General features: G+C 43.9%; 1 protein-coding gene across 1 annotated transcript; it reads right to left on the bottom strand.

The window, feature by feature from the left end:
• Positions 1–213: 213 nt before the first annotated feature.
• Positions 214–20,116, bottom strand: tacr3a (tachykinin receptor 3a). Its single transcript, XM_053619501.1, has 5 exons — positions 18,934–20,116; positions 12,721–12,909; positions 12,225–12,375; positions 2,136–2,332; positions 214–591 (listed from the first exon to the last, which is right to left on the bottom strand). Exons 1-5 carry the CDS (start codon positions 19,299–19,301, stop codon positions 306–308), a joined length of 1,191 nt encoding a protein of 396 aa, XP_053475476.1. The 5' UTR covers positions 19,302–20,116; the 3' UTR covers positions 214–305.
• Positions 20,117–20,932: the final 816 nt, after the last annotated feature.

Below are 20,932 nucleotides of genomic sequence, written 5' to 3' on the forward strand. Positions count from 1 at the left end.
GGGAGAGCAATACTGGACCTCGTGGACCAACCCCGGGTCTCACACAGAACTGTAATAATTTTGTCAGCTAGCATAAACGCTAGCACGAATAAACGCTAGCACGAATAAACGCTAGCATGAATAAACGCTAGCACGAATTCTAACAAACTACATCAATTTTGCTGCTGGATAATTTCACGCTAATGTAAATGGTAACAGTTCGTAACTTTACAAGATTCCATGAATATCTTTCAGTCTTGATGTTTAAGCTTAGCGACGATAAGGCCGAATCTGATGAAGCTAATGCTTACGAATGAACTTCGTGGTCAGCAGAAGTCGTCGTGAGGGTTGCTGGGTGTGTACGTCGTGGCTCTCTTGGTGGAGTGAGAGCAGCCGTTGTGGTTGTGCTGGTGGTTGATGAGGCTCTTGCATTTGGTGGAGCCCTCTGTGGAGTCGCTCATGACCGTCATGGTGGTTTCCACACGTGACAGCATGCACATGCTGCTCTGGCGGGTCGCCTGCATGCGCGTGGCCCTCAGGTCCAGATCATCGTAACTGGACAAGCGGACAAACGGACACCAGCGTAACGCTCGCTTAAAACCCGCTCGGAACCTGTGGGCGAGAAGAGCCGAAGTGATGGAGTGAAGTGGGAAGTAAGGGATTATGTTACGAGAAAAGTAGTAGAATTTACATTTTGTGGCCTTTGGCAGACGGCCTTATCCAGAGCGACTTACATTTATCTCATCTGAGCAGTTGGGGGTTAAGGGCCGTGCTCAAGGGCCCAACAGTGGCAGCTTGGCGGTGCTGGGGTTTGAACTCACGACCTTCCAATTGGTAGTCCAACGTTTTAAGCTGGATTCAAAATCATATTCAGGTGTCTTCCATGTTGCCATAGCAACGGGTCAAAAATGAAAAATAGTACGGCTAAATCTTATCTTAGGACTTCTGTCGCATTTGTTCGACGGTGTACAAGTGCTAACCCCACCCCTAATGCTAACGTTTGTAAGTTTCTATAAAAGTCCCTTTTGAATATGAGTTGTTTGAGTACGTTTGCTAACTGATAGCATGTGGATGCCACAAAACCTTCAGGAAAGTGGAACACAACTGGACCTATTTTTTTCTGTCTTGCTCCAGTGTTAAAAGGATAAAAGTCCATAAGAACAGCTGTGGGAAGATTTTCTGTCTCGTCGGAGCATCGTCACTTCCTGTGGTGCGCCGGTTACTTATTTTAGACATTTATTGATGCAGCAGCTGCACTTAGACGTCCGTTATCAGTGATTTTATGAGCGATTATTACGTCTGCCAGTGTTTGTCCTTGAGGTCAATAAAGTGCATCCATTTATTTATCAGTTGATCTAAACGGGAAAGACGTCATGTCTACGCCGACTCTATGCCACTTCCTGTTCAGCTTCCTGATTTGCTCACTGAATCAGCTCTGATCACTGATCTCACCAGCTCCTCGTTATTAATCTCATGTCTCATTAGCCGGTGTGTTTATTTATTCCTTTTGTCATTGAGAAGCATTTCTAAACCGTGTTGCTAGTTCTCGGTTTTCAAACATTTTGTGGTTCATTTCATCAACCCGTGGTCTGACACAAGCCTGGAAAAGCTTAACGGTCACCTGACCTGTGTGCTAACCTGTGTGCTAACCTGTGTGCTAACCTGTGTGCTAAGCTAGCTAGGAAATAAAAGTTAGTTAGTTAGCCAAAGTAGAACACCTGCTGTTTGTCATGGTGACACTGCATTTTGAAACACTACTAACATTACTCAGTGGTGATGTAAATTGCGACCCGGGTCCACCTGTGACTAGTCTGAGCTAGTTCACTCGCAGTTAGCTAACCAGAGGCTAGCTGGCGAACATGCCGATGTTTCGTTCCTATTTATTTGGTACCTTAAAGGTTCACACACATGTTGATGCTTCTAACTGGATGTTTTTGTCTAGTGCCCAAGACCCTGGTAAACAAATCTTTTTTCTTTGGGTTCTTTTGTGTTGCTTTTCATACATTTGTCCTATTAGGTCTAATTTTTTCAAATCCACTCAACTTTAATGAATCCACGCGTCTACTGTTTCAACTGTACAGGTTTTAATCAGCCAGCACCAAGCGGTTCTCTTAACACTGTGCATGTTTACTATAAGATCTCGTGACGCTCTGTACCTGCTGTTGAGGCAGCAGTAGATGATGGGGTTGTACATGGTGGAGCTCATGGCCAGCCACATGACTGACAGGTAGACCTGCTGGATGGACTTGTTCTTGGCCAGGTCCTTGTTCAGGCCCGTGATCAGGAAGTAGATGTGATACGGCAGCCAGCAGATGGCGAAGGTCACGACGACGATGATCATCATCTTCACCACCTGGAGGGGACGGATTCACTTAAATCAACAACAACAGCAAGAACTACTCATATCCTGAAACACATCATCAGTCCCATCACCTGCTCAACTTCAACCTTATATACATCAATTAGACCTACAATCCTTTTTTTTCCACCCATAATCCTTATAAATTCTTATAAAAGGAGAAAAGTTGATGGACAGTAGCGGCAGAGTCGTCTGGCGAGACACTTCTCCGAACTGTCACGCTTGTTTATATTGTCACGTGTGTTTTGTTTTGATTCATGTCCTGTCTCCACCCGTGTCCTGTCATGGGTTGTCGCTCTGCTTGTGTTTCCTGATTACTCGCACCTGTTTTCAGTTTGCCCTTTGATTTGTGTATGTGTTTATTCCTGCCTGTCTTTACTAAGCTACTTAGATTTGGTGATTCTGCTAGTTTAATGATTTTCATGTTCTGCCTCGCTGACTCTGTTTGTTCATCGCCTCACCCTAGCCTGTTTGTTGACCTTGATCTTGCCTGACGTTATCGGATTTGTCTGTCTGCCTGCTCTTTAAATAAAACGCCACGTCCGTCTCACCTCTACTTACAAGACACTTATTTTTGGATAAATTAAACGAATATGGATCCAGTTAAAAATAAAAACCGTTTCACTACGTAGAGAGTTTAATATTTGCACCAGACACATTTTTACCCCAGTGATTACCTGCTTCCTGTCCCAACACCCAGCCTCGCTCAAATTCAGCTCTTTATCAATCCCGTCCATCGCTGTGCACTGTGTATTACCCAGCATCCTCGGTTAGCTCTTCGCTGCTTGTGTCTTCATTGCTCTGCTGATTCCCACAATCTGCTCCTGCAATTCCCTAAAAGCATGACCTGAGCTACAGCTCTCTCTGTTCTCCTATCAGGAATGGGGAAATATATCCGAGGGTGCTTTGGTATAAAATACAACATCCACCGAATGTCAATGCATCAAGATCAACTGCAGGAACTGGACAGAAATGTACAACATAATATATATATATACACACACACACACACACACACCTCTAGCAGCTGTTTTGAGCTCCATTTCATCAATGATAAAATCTGCAAATCGACCAACATTTCACCTCCGTCCCCCCGTCTCCGCTTTACTCCGAGTCTCTATTTCTAACTCTAATCCCTGCTCAGGATTTTTCCCGCTCCAGCCCACCTCACCGAGATCCCATCTCTCACTCCATCAAAACTTCTACTTATACCGACTCTTTAGAAACCCGGCCTTGACGTCTCAAACTATACACTCGTTTCTGTTCTTTCCAAACTGCTTTTAAGTGGCGTGTCTAATCGACGATAGATCTCTCTCTCTCTCTCTCTCTCTCTCTCTCTCTCTCTCTCTGCACTAATAACCTCTTAGAGTCTGCTACAATGGCACGGAGACGGCTCGTGTAAGGGTCACTAATGAACTTTTCTTTTTGCTAGCTCTGAACTCAGACACACTGAGTCATGTCATCCTACTCGTGCACTTCTTTTCCAGCTCGACGTCAGCCATGGCTCGTGTATGGTTTATGTCTTAGCACTCTTCCAGACTCCTCTCGTTGCTAGAGATAAAACCCTCTGCCGACCTGTGATTAAAGGAGTTCCTCAAGGTTCAGCTGTTGGTCTTGTCTTCTTTATCATATATGCATGGAATAAAACAGGCTTTAGTTCAGTCGAGGGATCGCATGTCTCCTCGGCCTGAGGAATCCTGAAACCCTGTAACTCTTCACTGCAGTATCTGGCAAAACTTTAATAAATGGAAACTTATTCAACATTCAACATTCAGCTGCGACAGTATTCACACGCTGTAGTCTGTCTCGATCAGGTCTACTGTCTGCCTGTGTCACCTCCGGTTTATTACAAACTCCTCCTCACTTTTAAATCCGTTATCTCACAGAGATTTTCCTCACTACAGCGCTAATGCTCTCCGGTTCTGGTCTGCTGGTGATCCGAGAGGAGACCGGGCTCTGTGGAAGGCGGATTGTTCCGTACCACGGCTCTTAGACGACAAATCATTCCCACTGGATCTCGAGTCATCTTTTTGAACCCCCCCCCCCTCCCCCAATACTACCATTCTGCCTCCTTAGAGTTAAAAAAAAATTCTCAAAGAACCCAGAAGAAAAAGGCGGTAAATAAATGATTATTTTGATGTTGGGATTTTCCTGCTTTGCTTTTAGCAACATAAGCATTGTGCTGGAAAAGAAAGAGCGTTTGAGGAAATGATGCATAGATTAGTTTGACGGTAATAAGATCACATTTTAAAGCCACTGTGAAACTCTGGAGCTGTCTTGATAATTAAAGCTGCCATGATGTCACAAATGGTGTTTTAGAAATCTTTTGATGCTCTGGACACAAACAACCACAAAAAATTCAACCATCCATCCATCCATCCGTCTTCTATACCGCTTATCCTACAGGGTCGCGGGGAACCTGGAGCCTATCCCAGGGAGCATGGGGCACAAGGCGGGGTACACCCTGGACAGGGTGCCAGTCCATCGCAGGGCACAATCATACACACATTCATACACTATGAACACTTTGGACACGCCAATCAGCGTACCATGCACATCTTTGGACTGGGGAGGAAACCGGAATACCCGGAGGAAACCCCCGCAGCACGGGGAGAACATGCGAACTCCGCCCACACAGGACAGTGGAGGGAATCGAACCCCGGCCCTGGAGGCATGAGGCGAACGTGCTAATTGAGGAAAATCAGTTTTGTAGATATTCTGATTTTAATTTTATTGTTCATCAACAGCAGGAAAATGGTGAAAAGTTTCTGATCATTCATCCTGCACTCATAAAATATCAATTCAATTAAATGCTACATCGAACACATTTGTCCCGCCCGCGCGCTCCTTCTCTTCATTTCATGGGCAGTAAAGTTAACACGCTGTCTTCTGTGCATTCGTTACTCTCAGACATCTGAAGGTCAGGATGAGTGCGGATCAGTAGTCCATCATGATTAACATCACGTCATTCTTTTTGTTTCTCTTCATCTCTTCAGTTTTCCCAGCAGTGGGATATGGTACGGTATAGTATGGTATGGTATGGTACGGTATCGTATGGTATCGTATGGTATTGTATTGTATAGTATGGTATGGTACGTGGTATCGTATGGTATCGTATAGTATGGTATGGTATGGTATCGTATCATATTGTATCGTATTGTATAGTATCGTATTGTATCGTATGGTATAGTATGGTATGGTACGGTATCGTATAGTATGGTATGGTATGGTACGGTATCGTATCATACGGTATCGTATCGTATAGTATGATATGGTATGGTACGGTATCGTATCGTATAGTATGATATGGTATGGTACGGTATCGTATCGTATAGTATGATATGGTATGGTACGGTATCGTATCGTATAGTATGATATGGTATGGTACGGTATCGTATCGTATAGTATGATATGGTATGGTACGGTATCGTATCGTATAGTATGATATGGTATGGTACGGTATCGTATCGTATAGTATGATATGGTATGGTACGGTATCGTATTGTATAGTATGATATGGTATGGTACGGTATCGTATCGTATTGTATGGTATCATATAGTATAGTATGGTATGGTATGGTATCGTATCGTATAGTATCGTATAGTATGGTACGGTATCGTATCATACGGTATCGTATAGTATGGTATTGTATGGTATCATATAGTATAGTATGGTATGTTATGGTACGGTATCGTATAGTATCGTATAGTACGGTATGGTATGGTATGGTGTCGTATCTTATCATATCGTATCGTATGGTATCCTATCATACAATATCGCATTGTGTTGTATCGCATCGTATTGTATTATATCATATCGTACTGTATCATAACATATTGTTATTCAAAATGTATCATATTATGTAGAAGTCTGAGGTGTATACACCTTATAAAGCCCAATGCTGAACCGTCTCCGTCTCTGTGTCCATCTTCCCATCCCTTATCTGATTACTCCACTAATGAAGCTCATTACATTCTCGGCGTTGTGCTAGTGCTCTTTAGCATGGAGAGCTCTCGACTGGTGAGAGAACATGGAGCTGAGCGCAGAAACAGAATCATTAAACAACACGGCGAACAAATCTGAGACACGACAAGCTGAATAACATCTGACCAGCGTGAGTGGTTTTACACGCCAAAATAACCCGTGCACTTTCCGAACACTCATCACCACTTCACAGAACTCTTGTTTGTTTTAGCAAAGCATTAGCTTCTAGCTGAGTGCTAATTTTCCCTTCACTCCACCTGACTGATGAGATTAGTCTTACAAGAACCCAAAAGGCAATTAAAGGGAGTTAAATTAGAGTTTCAGCTTTGCCAATTTAGCCTAAATGAGGCTGAATTCTCACTGGAGGAATCTGTTAGATGCCGTTTGTAGCTCTCTATTAAGCTAGAAACGATTAGAAACCCTGAAAGAGAAAAAATAACCGGAAAATAATGAAGTGTCTTTTTCACATAGTGAATTAATAAACATACACGACTCCGTGAAACAATAACACACATTTATATTAACCTGTGATTTACAGCTGCACTTCTGTCACCTTCTGACCAATCAGAACACTGGAATAAAAGGAATTATTAAACGCACTGATCAACCTTTTATCTTACAGACTCTTTTGTTCTTTTTCTCTTTTCTTTGTGCGTGTGCGTGTGTGCATGTGCGTGCGCGTGTGTGCATGTGTGCGTGCGTGCGTGCTTGTGTGTGCATGCCCGCGTGTCTGTGTGTGCGTGTGTGCATGTGTGCGTGTGTATGTGTGCGTGCATGCGTGTGTGTGTGTGTGTGTGTGTGCGTGCGTGCTTGTGTGTGCATGCCCGCGTGTCTGTGTGCGTGTGTGTGTGTACAGGGTGAACTGTGCGTGGTGTCTCTGCTCTACACCGGAACACAAACACACTCCTGTGTTAAATCTCGGTGCTTTATTACAGACACTAAATCGAGTCCTCGCCGCTCGCTGGAGGGGAAAATGTGCTCACTCTGAAAACCTCTGAAAATATAAAGTGTTTTCTTTTTACTTAATAACTCCAAACTCTGCAGTTTTACACACACACACACACACACACACACACACACACACACACACTGTTTAAATACTAAATTAGCAACTACCTGGTTGGCACATCACTCATGTTGGCACTCACTCACACATCTCAGCACTACACAGCGCACACTTACACACTTCACTCATCACATGATTACACAATACATCACACACACACACAGGAATCTCTCCAGCAGTGCAGTGTGAGACTGTCTCATTAATAAAACACTGTGTATGTGTGTGTGTGTGTGTGTGTGGAGCTGTTGTAATAAATCACTCTGAATTTATAGTCTGTCTCTCTCTCTCTCACTCTCTCTCTCTCTCTCTCCCTCACTCTGTCTCACTCTCTCTCTGTCTCTCTCACTCTCTCCCACACACTCTCTCTCTCACTCTCTCTCTCTCTCACACTCTCCCTCTCTCCCTCACTCTCTCTCTCTCTCTCTCTCTCTCTCTGTCTCTCTCTCTCTCTCTCTCTCTCTCTCTCTCCCTGTCTCTCTCTCTCTCTCTCCCTGTCTCTCTCTCTCTCTCTCTCTCTCTCTCCCTCTCTCCCTGTCTCTCTCTCTCTCTCTCTCTCTCTGTCTCTCTCTCTCTCTCTCTCTCTCTCTCCCTGTCTCTCTCTCTCTCTCTCTCTCCCTGTCTCTCTCACTCTCTCTCTCCTGTTGTATAGTCCTCGGTATTTTCCGTGATTTTGAACCCTCGGGGCTGTGAGGTGAGGCGTGTGTACGCTGTGTGTTGGATCGTGATCAGTATTCTTCACCCGGAATCACTCGAGGGTTGTTTTTTTTTTAATCCGTGTCCCAGAGCTGCTCTCCTACTCGAGTGGCAGCGTGATGAAGGAGCAGAGAGGCGACGCTGAGCTTGTAAAATCCTCATAAACAGACCATAAACATCAAAGTCATGTGTTTATGACTTTTTTCTCTTTATCCGCCTTCAGGGGCACTGAACGGAAAATATCTCTGGACAGAAACGGACCTGTGCACCGTGTGTGTGTGTGTGTGTGTGTGTGTGTGTGTGTGTGTGAGACTCCCTGATGAGCAGTGTAGATTAGCTGATTGTGTTTCGGTGTTGTGTGTGATCTACAAGCTCAGCACAGTCATGAACTGATAAGACTTTATCGAGAGGAAAACAGAGAGAGACGTCTGATCAGGAAGAACCGAGTGACCTACTGTGTACAAATCAAAAAGGAGAACGTCCCACAAGAACGTCCCGCAAGAACGTCCCGCAAGAACGTCCCGCAGCCGTAATCTGATAAAAATTCATTTCAAATGCAGCTCGACTTCTAGCTATAGATTCAGAAATAACTGCTACCTCACTAACACGTACGCAAATACTTATTGTTTTAGTATTCTATATTATTTTTTACAAGCACAAGAAATAAGGGAGGATGATTTTGGTCTATAAAGAACCCATCAGTAGACGGACCACAGAAGAACCATCTATAAGATAAAAAACGAAAGAAGAAGAAAGAAAACATTGAAGAGTGAGAAAGAAAGAAAGAAAATTTCCTTCCAAGGAAGGAAGCAAAAGGAAAGAAAGAAAGAATTTAAGCTGATTTTTAGTTTATTTTTTACATTTGTGGCATCGACAAAAAGGGTTTCTTTTTTAAAAAGTGACCACTGAAAAAAAGTGGAAGGTTCTTTAGGGAACTGAAAATATTTATTCTATGGCACTGTTCTAAAAAATTCCATTAATGTGTTCTTTAAGGAACCAAAAAATATCTCTTTACAAAACCCAGAATATTCCTCCAAAGAACCGTCCACTAAAACATTTCCCAATGGCCTCACTCACTGAAACGTTATTCAGAGAACCAAAAATAGTGTTTTATGACATCAGTCTAAAGATCCCTCCACTTAGAACCCAAAATGTCTCCTCTATGGTCCTGTGGTAAAGATCTACAGTATTCACTGAGGTTCTTCAGGTTCTTCAGAAAAACAAAAAGATTATTCTGTCACTGCTCTAAAGAACCTTTTCCCTTTTTATAACCACGGCTATATCACATCTTTACAGAGGGTGCCAATAATTATGGAGCCGATCGTATACAGTCGTGGAAGCCGAAACGCGCCTGTCTTACATCACCGATTGTTCAAAGTAAAACACCGGCTCGGGCTTCATGGCGTCTTTTCTTCAGAAATGTCAATAACGTGCGGCGGCGTCCGTCTATCTTCAAATCCGTTTCATTCACGCTCCTCACAGAGACCGAACGCAGAGAGGAAAGAGACACCTGACCCTTCCTTCTCGACGTTTCTTCAGATCTATAAACACAGCAAAGACCTCCAGCTGTACTGCAGGAGGAACTCATCTCCTCATCTCCTCGTGTGATTAAAAAACCATTTCAGAGGAAGAACCTGTTCCTGCTTTCACGTCTTCTTAATTATCCTCTAAAGTGGAAAGTGTTCAGCAAGTCTGAGACCTGTCTGCTTCTCCACACACACACACACACACACACACACACACACACACACTCACACACAGACGAGGAAAGGAAGGAACATGGTAGTGAGTCGAGGACTGCAGAGAAGATCTCAGGCAATTCCAGCGTGTGTAATGAGCGACATTACTTCATCGAGTCGGAGCGCTGTGAGTGACAGCCGCTGATCAGAGAGGGAAGATATGCAGAGACCTCTTAGTGATTTCTTTCTGTCTTTTTAAGGGCTGTGTGTGTGTGTGTGTGTGTGTGTGTGTGTGTGTGTGTGTGTGTGGTGGAAAAGCAATAAAACCAGACAATATCCAGGATGAGACGCTGACTGTGTCCCTGAATGCGGAGTGTTTTGAAAGGGTGACAGGTAAACAGGAGACGGCGGCGGCGCGCGCTTCAGAGTAATGAAATCGAGTAAAGGGATAAATGTTTTGTCCGCTGTCAATGTTTTCTTTCTGCTCGTGGCGCGTTTAGAAGCCGAGCGCGTCGATCTCACTTTAGCGTCCGTCTGCAGGAAGCTGCGTTGGGATTTGACTACAGAATGATCGAGTGCCCGCAGAGTCGGTGAAAGGTAAAAGGTATTATAATTGATTTACGCTCACAGAAAACAGAGTTCCTGAGATTAGAGAAACTCCCAGGTTGTTCAAAGAACCAGAACTTTCCCCTGACAAAATACAAAACTTCAAATCAGTTCGATTGCGTCACTTCTGAAACTTTTCAGGGGGCCAAGCACTAAGTGCAGACCAACCGAATCCCCCGAGTAGAGAGAACGCCTTCGCTCTACTCAGGAAAGACAGATTATCGTGGCATAAAAATACTCAAGAACTACTTGAGCTCCGCCCACATATATTCCAAGCTGATTTACATAATGAGCCACACCTATTTTGCGAAATACTCCTAAGATTTTTGAGCGGTGATATAATAACTAAAACATGCTCAGATTTGTGAAGAAAATGGCCGCTGTATGCAAATGTGGGCGGAGCTTAATTTTGTTAAACAGCTGCGACTCGTGATGGGTCTCTTTATAGTTAACGAGTCATCAGAGGCAATATTTGTGAAACGTGCTTGGACCCCGCTGATCGCTGTTTGCAGTTATACTCTGTCTTATTGTGATTAAACCTTTTATTGGTAAATAAAACCCTTTCTGTCAGTCATTCTGAGGGAAAAAAAAGGATCGTCAACGTGGCTGTTCCTGTCTTTTCTCGATTTGTTAGAAATAAAACTCGACTAAAATCCCAAGGACCATTTTGCTTTCTTTCCTGTTTGGAAACAGGTTCCTGTCCTCAGTTCCAGTTCCTGCTCCCAACATGTCGGTCCCAATCCGATGACTGGTTGCTTCTCAGAGACGGAAACATGAAGTGACACAAGCGTTCAGATGGTAACGTTTTAAAGTGAGTGAGAATAAATTATTCAACCACAAAACAACAACAACAAAAAAACCCAAAAACAAACTGAATCCGTGAAGAGTAATGACTCTATTCATTTCTAATCACGAGAGAATCGTGCGTATCACCGTCTCCTTGATAACAGCCGTTTAAGGATTTCCTAATTACTTCCTCGCGCATAATTAAAACCAGATCTCGGTGCTAATGAGATATCTCTGCCTCGCGCTTTTCTCATCTGAAAGAGATCGGACTTTCGAAAGAGAGACGGCCGGCGCGTGGTGCAGCTTCGAAGCGAAGACGCGAAGGCACGGACTCGTCGCTACTCCAAAAACAATCAGCCGGTCTCATTCCAGACACGAGACGAGGAGGTTGATGAGGTTGGTGTTGTCGAGGTCTCTGCACAGTGCTCTGCTGTCTGAGAGGTGTAGATGAGGTTCTCCAGTAGCACTTCAAGAAGGAGGAGAAGATAAGGGCTCTCAGATGGAGAGAAGACTGCAGGAAATATCTTCAGTTCAAAGACAACTCGGGTGTTGCGAGTTTCACTGGGGCTCCGTTCAAATTCGGGGATTAGTTGTTGTTCCACTTGGAAACAGTCGCACCGATAGCGTGTAGATTGCTCTTTTGGGTTCGGGCACCAGTGCGACGCAGTTTCACTAGAAAGAAAAAAATCTCTCATCACTCCACCACATCTTTTATGTCGGTCACTTTGACGGTTTCTCTTTAGCCGGGATTTACCTGCTGGCGCTCGGGAAGTCTGACACGGCTGCACAATTTACATCGCTAGCTACAAACCACGAATCTAAAAATTCATTACTCAGCTATTGAAGCCGTTCACATGAGAGTCAACTCCAGAATTATTGGCATCCTACTCAAAAAACCTGGAGAAACGACCAATAGCTTTCATTCTAAATCTGTTTGAACAGCATCCCTTCGTATCTACTCTCTAAATATCGTTTATTGCACATCTTGTTCATATTTGTTTTTGCTCATTTTCATAATACTCGGTTTTCTAATAACCAGTATCTGAAAGCAGATGTTTTTGATCCACAGACCTTCCTCTTGGCGCGTAGTTGCCCGTGATAATTGTCTGACGAGTCTCCGGGGATCGCTCCTCCCCACAGCGTCATGCCGATGATGGTGTATGTGATTCCCATCACCACTAGAGGCAGCATGTAGACCAGAAACATCACGATGATATGGTACCTGCCGAACCACAGAAACAAATTCTCTTTTAAAAACAAGTCATTCGAAAATAAATAATCATTCCGTTCATGTGGTGGTTCTTACCAAACCAATCAAACACACAAACAAAAATAAGAAGAAAAAAGCTCAGAAGAACAACATTCTTGGAAAAATCTCGGGAAAAAAGGTTCCGTGTAAAGGGCTCGTCCCAGTAGAACCCCTTCACAGAGCTAATAACTCGAAACTATCCAAAGAACCCACGAGAAACTATTTTCTTTATGAATAAACAAATAAAAAGCTATTATACACATCTCTCCTAGCTGCATTTGCATACTGGAATGAAGTCAGGATGTAAGTGATTCTCACATGAAGGAGTCTTTTTCAGGTTGAGGCCACGGCACGTAGCACACAGTCCTCATGGGTAATTTCTTGACGGTGGAGAAGAAGCAGAGCGGGAACGCCAGCACCACAGCCAACACCCAGATGCACACGATCACCACTTTAGTGGCCGTGGCTGAGAGATGAGGCTTCAGAGGGTGAATTATGGCCATATACCTGTGTACACACACACACACACACACACACACACACACACACACACACAGGAGAAGAAAATGTAGTAATGTGAATTAAAGTGAATTAGACCCTCCAAGAGAAATATTAATGTATATTTAATTTCATGTGTTTTATTATTCATTTATTTATTTATTTATTTATTTATTTGAGACATTTCCCCCGCAGTGTGGAATTTGTTCTGTATGTTACACGGCTCTCTGGTGTGCAGCGACTCATGAAGGAGCACTGATTCTTCGCCAGCGCAGAAGTGGCTAAGCACCCGAGAGACCCTGAGATAAACACACACACACACACACACACGGAGGGCACGTGCTTCATCACTACATTTCGACGCTGACGTTTCCTGAAAGCGGAAAACGCAATTACGCAACATCGAAGCTTTCAAATTCATTCTTTAAAAAAAAACGAAACGGCACCTCAAACACACGATGTTTAAATATTTCTTCCTCTTCACCGAGTCTTCACGCTGATTCCACACACTCAGCTGTTTACATCAAATCTGTACACATTCTTCTAATTAAAGTACATTTGGGGGGCGGAGCTATGTAAAAGCATGGGTTGTGATGTCACAAATTAGGCTCAGCAGCTTCAAGTAATCACATCCAGCATGCAGATGTTTTGATCTGACAGGATGATAACGTGGTATCTGGAGACATTTATGTGTCCTTTTTTTCAGATCGTCTTTCTTCCTTTTTCCCTTTCTTTCATTTTTTCTCCTTCATTCCTGTCTCTTCTTTCTTTCTTTCTTTCTCTTACTTGTTATTTCTTTATTGCTCTTTTTTTTATTTTCAGTCAGACGATTCAGAGTGCAGCAGCACGCCTCGTCTTCACAGATCAAAAGGACGTACGTCACACCCGTCTCCAACTCCCTCCGCTGGCTTCCTGTAGCCGCTCGCCAAGGCCTTGATGATCGCCAAGACCTTGTCTGGAGCAGCACCTCCCTATCTCAGCACATTCCATGAGGTTTATTTTCCCTCAAGCAACCCGCGATCGGTTAACGACCCACACCTGGTATAGTGCCGGAGGTCCCTTTCCAGAACCTTCAAGCTGACTGTCCCTCAGTGGTGGAATGAACTTCTAACCTCAATCCGGACCGCAGAATCCATCACTATCTTCAAAAAAACGACCCACCTCTTCCGTGAGCACTTAACCGACCCCTAACCGAGACTTATCTAAAGACGCCGAGATGCATCATAGTGCAAGATTTCATTTTCGTCTGCGTTCAAACGTGGAACGCACGTGGGCAGCGTTCGGATCGAGAACCTGGAGGCCTCAGCGCTTCTCGGGGTCGTGTCAGTGATGTTAATATTCAGAGGGACGTTTTCTATTCCGCGGCGGTGGAGAGGAGACGATGTAGACGCCGTAGAGTCACGGTGCGGTTTAACCTGAGCTGTCTGGAGTTAAATGGAATCTGACGTTATAATCAGCGCTGCGGTGATGAACACTGATTGAGAGTAAACGTTCGTGTGTGTTGATGAAGTTGTCCACGTTGATGAAACCAGACAGAGAGCCGGACTGAACCTCGTGTACCTGAGAGCGTTATCCCAGCGCTATTAACACTCCGATATCTCATCAGCTCACGTGTCAATCCCCCGTTTACACCCGCACTCGGACGTACGGAAACTCGTCCTGTGCCTTCACCAGGAACATGGAGATTATTGAACATATTCTGGGATTTAAATAAAATACATAAATAAAAATGTCCATGCCCTTAAAGACCAAAAACCCACTGACCACCAAACATCATAAATATTACATAAAAGTGTGTTAATGAGGATATTTTATATTTGTATTGAAGTTAAAAGTAAACAGTTTCACACTTCACAACAACTTGCATGCCACAATTCGTATCCTGTAAATGCAAAAATCAGAGCCATGGGCGTAACCACGCATTCTTTGGGGGGTCGTGTCCCCCCCAATGTTGAGGAAATACCACTCTGTCCCCCCAATATACAGTACAACATATTTCCTATATGTCCCCCTTTAATGAACCCTGCCAACGGATCTGTCTTTTCTTCATCTATTCTATTTATTTATATCTATTCCTTTTTAATATATTTCAGTTTGGTACCTGGTCACGATGCAGGCAGCGCAGCACTGCTTGGAATCATCCGTGGGGAAACTGTATTTACAACATATATAGTGTTGAAGTTAGTTTCATAGGTAGCCGTCCTTTCTGAGTCTGTTTAAACGTCGTGATTGCGTGTTTAAATGTTAGCGCGTGTGGTTCGCCTGCACACATCTTATCTCGCCTCTGCTTGGTGTGGTGGGTTTCATGGTAGGTTGTGGAGCAGAGAATACATCCACCAACAGGACGTAAACAGCACCCTACAATTTCCCCATGCTGTGGGAGCTTCTGTCACTCAGACATCTCCTGAATTCAAACGCTAACTGTAATCCTACAACTATGCTCTAAATCTGCAAATTTTCAGTATCAAACTTTGGATGTTAGGGGGGGGGGGCTTGGACCCCCCAGTGTCCATACCATGGTTGCGCCCTGATCAGAGCGAGTTTAATTCTTTCATATTTAGACTATAAATCTTAAAACGTTAAAAAAAGACTAAATTAACTTTAAACACCTGATCAGAGAATTTACTTTACATGCTTGTGTAGTTATGTGTGTGTGTGTGTGTGTGAGTCTGTAATTGGTGTGTCTGTCATATTGCAGTAATTCGGGTTGTCAGTGTGACAGATGATGAGGTTTTTGCATCTCTGTCTCCACACCACAGATCTACAACACAAACAGCTAAAAATAGGTCATCATCAGATCCTCACACTGCTCACGCTGCTACGCTCCACCATCACCCCATCATCACAACAACATCACAACATCACTACATCATCACAACAACATCACAACATCATCACTCCAACATCACAACAGCATCACTCCACCATCACAACATCACTCCACCATCACAACATCACTCCACCATCGCTCCACCATCGCTCCATCATCACTTCATCATCACTTCATCATCACACATGTCTGGATAATTCAATAATGGTTCTTGTGCTCATTACTCTGCTATCAGGAGATGCCTTGGCCACCATCTTTTCCGCGTGTGTCCAGCGTACGCAGGTGATTTACTGAAGTGTCCTCTCACACACTCAAACACACAAAATTCCACTCAGAGCTGACCGTGACCGCGCTGTCCATCAAATCGTAAACCACATAATTTACTCCTGCAGTGTGATGTTTTCTGCTGTAAAACAGATTTCATCAGAATGGAAAGAGTCGTACCTTGTTCCACACCGAGCTTCTGTCTCTTTAAACAGTTTCCAGAAATTGCTGTAATGACTTTCAGAAGCTTCTGTTTGGCTCATTGTCATAATTAGGAGTGAATTAGGAGTGCACATGTGGCTGCTGATGAGGACCAGTTGGCCTTTCTGCCCCTCATGGCAAAATCCAAGCAACTCAGCCAAGAACTCAGACCTCCACAAGTCCAGTTTCTTCTCAGGAGCAATTTACAAACAACTGAAGATACCACGAGCAACCGTACAAACCACTGCATGCAGTATAAACATCTCGGGAAGGACACAGGCACGGCATCGTTCAGGAAAAAGGCTCGAATTAACTCCCGGGTACAAAATTGTTCAACTGAACCCGAAGACAACAACAGAGGAACTGGTGAAGGTGTTGGAGGCATCAGGTACCAAAGTATGTACATCCATCATGAAATGAGTTCATGACATCATCATGACCTGAAAGACTGAAGTCCTGTCGATTTGGAGGACAAAAACGGAACTGTTTGGCTGTAATGATCAGCGCTATGTATGGAGGAAAAACCATCGCAGCTGTGAAGCACGGGGTTGGCAGCATCATGGTGTGTGTCTGTGCTGGAGATTGAGCTGGTGCACTTCAGGAAACAGACTGCATCGTGGGGAAGGAGGATTATCTACAAATACTGAAGCAAAACCTCAAGACATCAGACAGAGAGTTGGTCGCAACTAGAAGAGGAAGGAATTCACTGAATTGAAATGACTATTAAACACACACACACACACACACACACACACACACACACTGAAATTTAAAAAATCTAAACATAAGATCTGTTTGTTTTTAGGTCAGATTATACACACAGAGATATATGTGTACACTTATGTTTGAATAATCACCACCACATTTGACACTTTTTATTTTTGTACTTAATTGTCTACTTTTGGTGAAGTCCTTTCCTGCAGGACCGAAAGGACAGAAAGTTTCCTTTCCAGAGGAGCTCGGGATGTCTGTAACTCCACAGAAGCTGAAATCTCCACAGTGTGTTTCAATCAGAACAATAATTGTGTTTTCTCATACAGATAATGCTGCTGCTTCTGTAGTGACAACACACATCTGCTGCGGGAGTCTGTGTGTGTGTGTGTGTGTGTGTGTGTGTGTGTGTGTGTGAGTGTGTGAGAGAGAGAGAGATTTCAACCCCTGGGGATTTGGTAAATAAATTATTAGGGCTGGATAATGTGGGATAATCTGAGCATCATTACATGTGTGTGTGTGATGTATAAAATATAAAAAGACTGATGTAGCAATAAAATGGCAGCAGTTTCAGGAAACCCTTCCGGCACCACGCACACGCACACACACACACACACACACACACTATTACTACTACTACTAATACTGAGACTGAACCAACACCAAGTTCATATCAGCAGCAGCTCCATAGAGGTCCCAGGTAGTGGGGTGCCAATACATATAGGATATAAAATACATTTATAGGTTACACTGTCAGAAATAAAGGAACCATTAGTACCTTTAATATGTGCAGTATATATTAGCTTTGGTGAATGCAAGTGCTGTAGCTTTAATTAGGTTTTAGAGTAAAAGGCACCTCAGCAGTCCTTAAAGGTCTAAACTGTGTCCCTTACAGTGTTTTTAAAGGTGATCCCATTATTCCCAACAACCAATCACTGATCGCCATTACTCCCAACAACCAATCACTGATCGCCATTACTCCCAACAGCCAATCACTGATCGCCATTACTCCCGACAACCAATCGCTGATCGCCATTATTCCCAGCAACCAATCACTGATCGCTATTATTCCCGACAACCAATCACTGATCGCCATTATTCCCGACAACCAATCACTGATCGCCATTATTCCCGACAACCAATCACTGATCGCCATTATTCCCGACAACCAATCACTGATCGCCATTAATCCCGACAACCAATCACTGATCGCCATTATTCCCAGCAACAAATCACTGATCGCCATTATTCCCGACAACCAATCACTGATCGCCATTATTCCCAACAACCAATCACTTATCGCCATTATTCCCGACAACCAATCACTGATCGCCATTATTCCCGACAACCAATCACTGATCGCCATTATTCCCAGCAACCAATCACTGATCGCCATTATTCCCGACAACCAATCACTGATCGCCATTATTCCCGACAACCAATCACTGATCGCCATTATTCCCGACAACCAATCACTGATCGCCATTATTCCCGACAACCAATCACTGATCGCCATTATTCCCGACAACCAATCACTGATCGCCATTATTCCCGACAACCAATCACTGATCGCCATTATTCCCGACAACCAATCACTGATCGCCATTATTCCCGACAACCAATCACTGATCGCCATTATTCCCGACAACCAATCACTGATCGCCATTATTCCCGACAACCAATCACTGATCGCCATTATTCCCGACAACCAATCACTGGTCGCAGTTGGATTAAAAATCAGTGATATGATGAGGGTTTTTCAGTCAGAGGTGAAGCTGTAACTTTATGTTTTCTGAAATCTTCAGGACAGAGGAGTTTATGCTTTTAGTTATTTTAATAAATAAAATTGTAATTGTTGGTATAAGAGGAATAAAACACTGACCTACTTTACATCATCCTGGATATTTCACTCCTTACTTATTTTCTGTATTTATTTTCCCTGAACAGAGTTTGAACACTGATGAACATTATACACTGGACTGAGCGCTACAGTTTGGCACCAGAACCAGAACCAGAACTCCTCCTACCTGTCCACAGCGATGGCGGTCATGGAGTAGATGCTGGCGAACACGGAGGTAACCGGGAAAAAGTTGTGGAACTTGCAGTACGCCTCGCCGAAGTACCAGTCCCCGTGCACGGCGTAGATGAAGTTAATGAGCGTGTTGAACGCGGCCATGGAGGCGTCGGAGAAGGCGAGGTTCAGCAGGAAGTAGTTGGTGACGGTGCGCATCCTGCGGTGCGCCACGATGATCCACATGACCACCAGGTTCCCGAACACGGCCACCGCCAGGATGGAGCTGTACGCCACCGACCACAGAGCCACGCGCCACGGCGGCTGCGCGAACTGATTCGTCCAATTCCCGGTCACATTGGAAGCGTTCTGTGAGGAAACCATTTCCAGGAGGAAACAAAAGAAGAAAAGCTGAAAGAATGAGAGGAAGTTTAAAAACTTGATATAACGCACAGAAAAGCGCTCCGGTGGTGTGTTTGGAGAGCGCGGAGACGCGGGGACGCGCACCGGCTCCGCGCATCGGGCACAAAAATCCCGAACTGGTGAGATGTGAGGAACCTGGAGAAGTGGAGGAGGAGAGGTGGAGGAGGAGAAGTGGAGGAGGAGGAGGTGTGATGTGCTGAAGGGAAGGACACAGGATTAATTCGTGAGTTGCCCGAGGCTGTGAGTCTCTCTCTCTCTCACACACACACACACACTCTCTCTCTCTTTCTCTCTCTCTCTCTCTCACACACACACACACACACACTCTCTCTCTCTCTCTCTCTCTCTCTGCGCGCGTGTGTGTGTGTGTGTGTGTGTGTGTGTGTGTGTGTGACGCGTTTGCGCAACCGCAGGAATGAAAAACCCGCCTGATTGATTGAAACGCGGCCGCTGACACAGGAACAAGTTCAGATGGGCTTCAATCGATCCGACATTAGGATTAGATAATCACTTCATTACAGCACACAGAGTGGAGATGGAAAAAAAGATTCTCCATGGATGAGCATGCATGAAGGAATTCGGGAAATGAGGCTGCGCACTTCACTACACTAATAAATAATAAATAAAGAGCTTCTAAATGAAGAATGACGTCACAGAAATCACTGCCATTATCATTATTATTATTTACAAATGTATGATGCACAATGAAGCGAACAGTCATTTCACCAAGAACATTCTGAGAGATTCTTCCACTAGCTCCACCCACTCAACAATACATTATACATTTCTCAATTCTTAGAAAACATTTATGAATTTTTTTTTATAGAACATATGTTTACAAATTATTTTTGAAAAGAACTCTACAATTTTAAGGTTCCTCAACTGAACCCCTTTCTTCATAAATGAGAACAACGCCTTTATGAAGAAACCTTTACCAACAAACCCTGTTAAAATGTCTAAAAGCAGAAAGTGATCCCAGACATAAACAGATCGTTCCCTCACCAGCCTCGCTTTCTCTCCCTCGAAGTTAATAAGACAAAATCGCAGCTTGTCACATTGCCAAGAAACCGAAAAGCATGAACTCATCTGAAACCTTAAAGTTATAGCTTTACCTCTGACTGCTACAGAGCGCTGACACTGGAGACTCCTTCCATCCGTGTTCCATACAGTAAACATCTCCATAGAAACGATAACGTATTAGAACGGGTGCATTAATATATTCCTGACCTACTGTCAGAGCTGCTGTTAGACCATTAATCAACACCTCCTGACCAATCAGAAACCAGCGTTCAGAAAGAACTGCACTGTGGGACGAATAAATAACGTATAAACTATTGGGACGCTCTTTAAAGAGAGAATATGTAAGCGATTTGAGAGATATGATGACTGTAAACAGATCTCTCGCTCATTTTAACGTTAAAGTTCCATCACATGTCAAATTACAGCGGAGACGAGTTCTCCTTATGCTTCTTCCTCAGTATGGAAGCGTCTGATACGCCTTTCCTTCAGGGAAATTCAGACTGCGTCACACTGCGTCGGTTCTGCAGCTGAGATAAGAAACGGGTGAAAGGGAGAATGGAGATGGAGAGAGA

This window comes from Ictalurus furcatus, chromosome 29 (assembly GCF_023375685.1).
Source record: "Ictalurus furcatus strain D&B chromosome 29, Billie_1.0, whole genome shotgun sequence".
In the NCBI taxonomy this organism is placed as follows: Eukaryota; Metazoa; Chordata; class Actinopteri; order Siluriformes; family Ictaluridae; genus Ictalurus; species Ictalurus furcatus.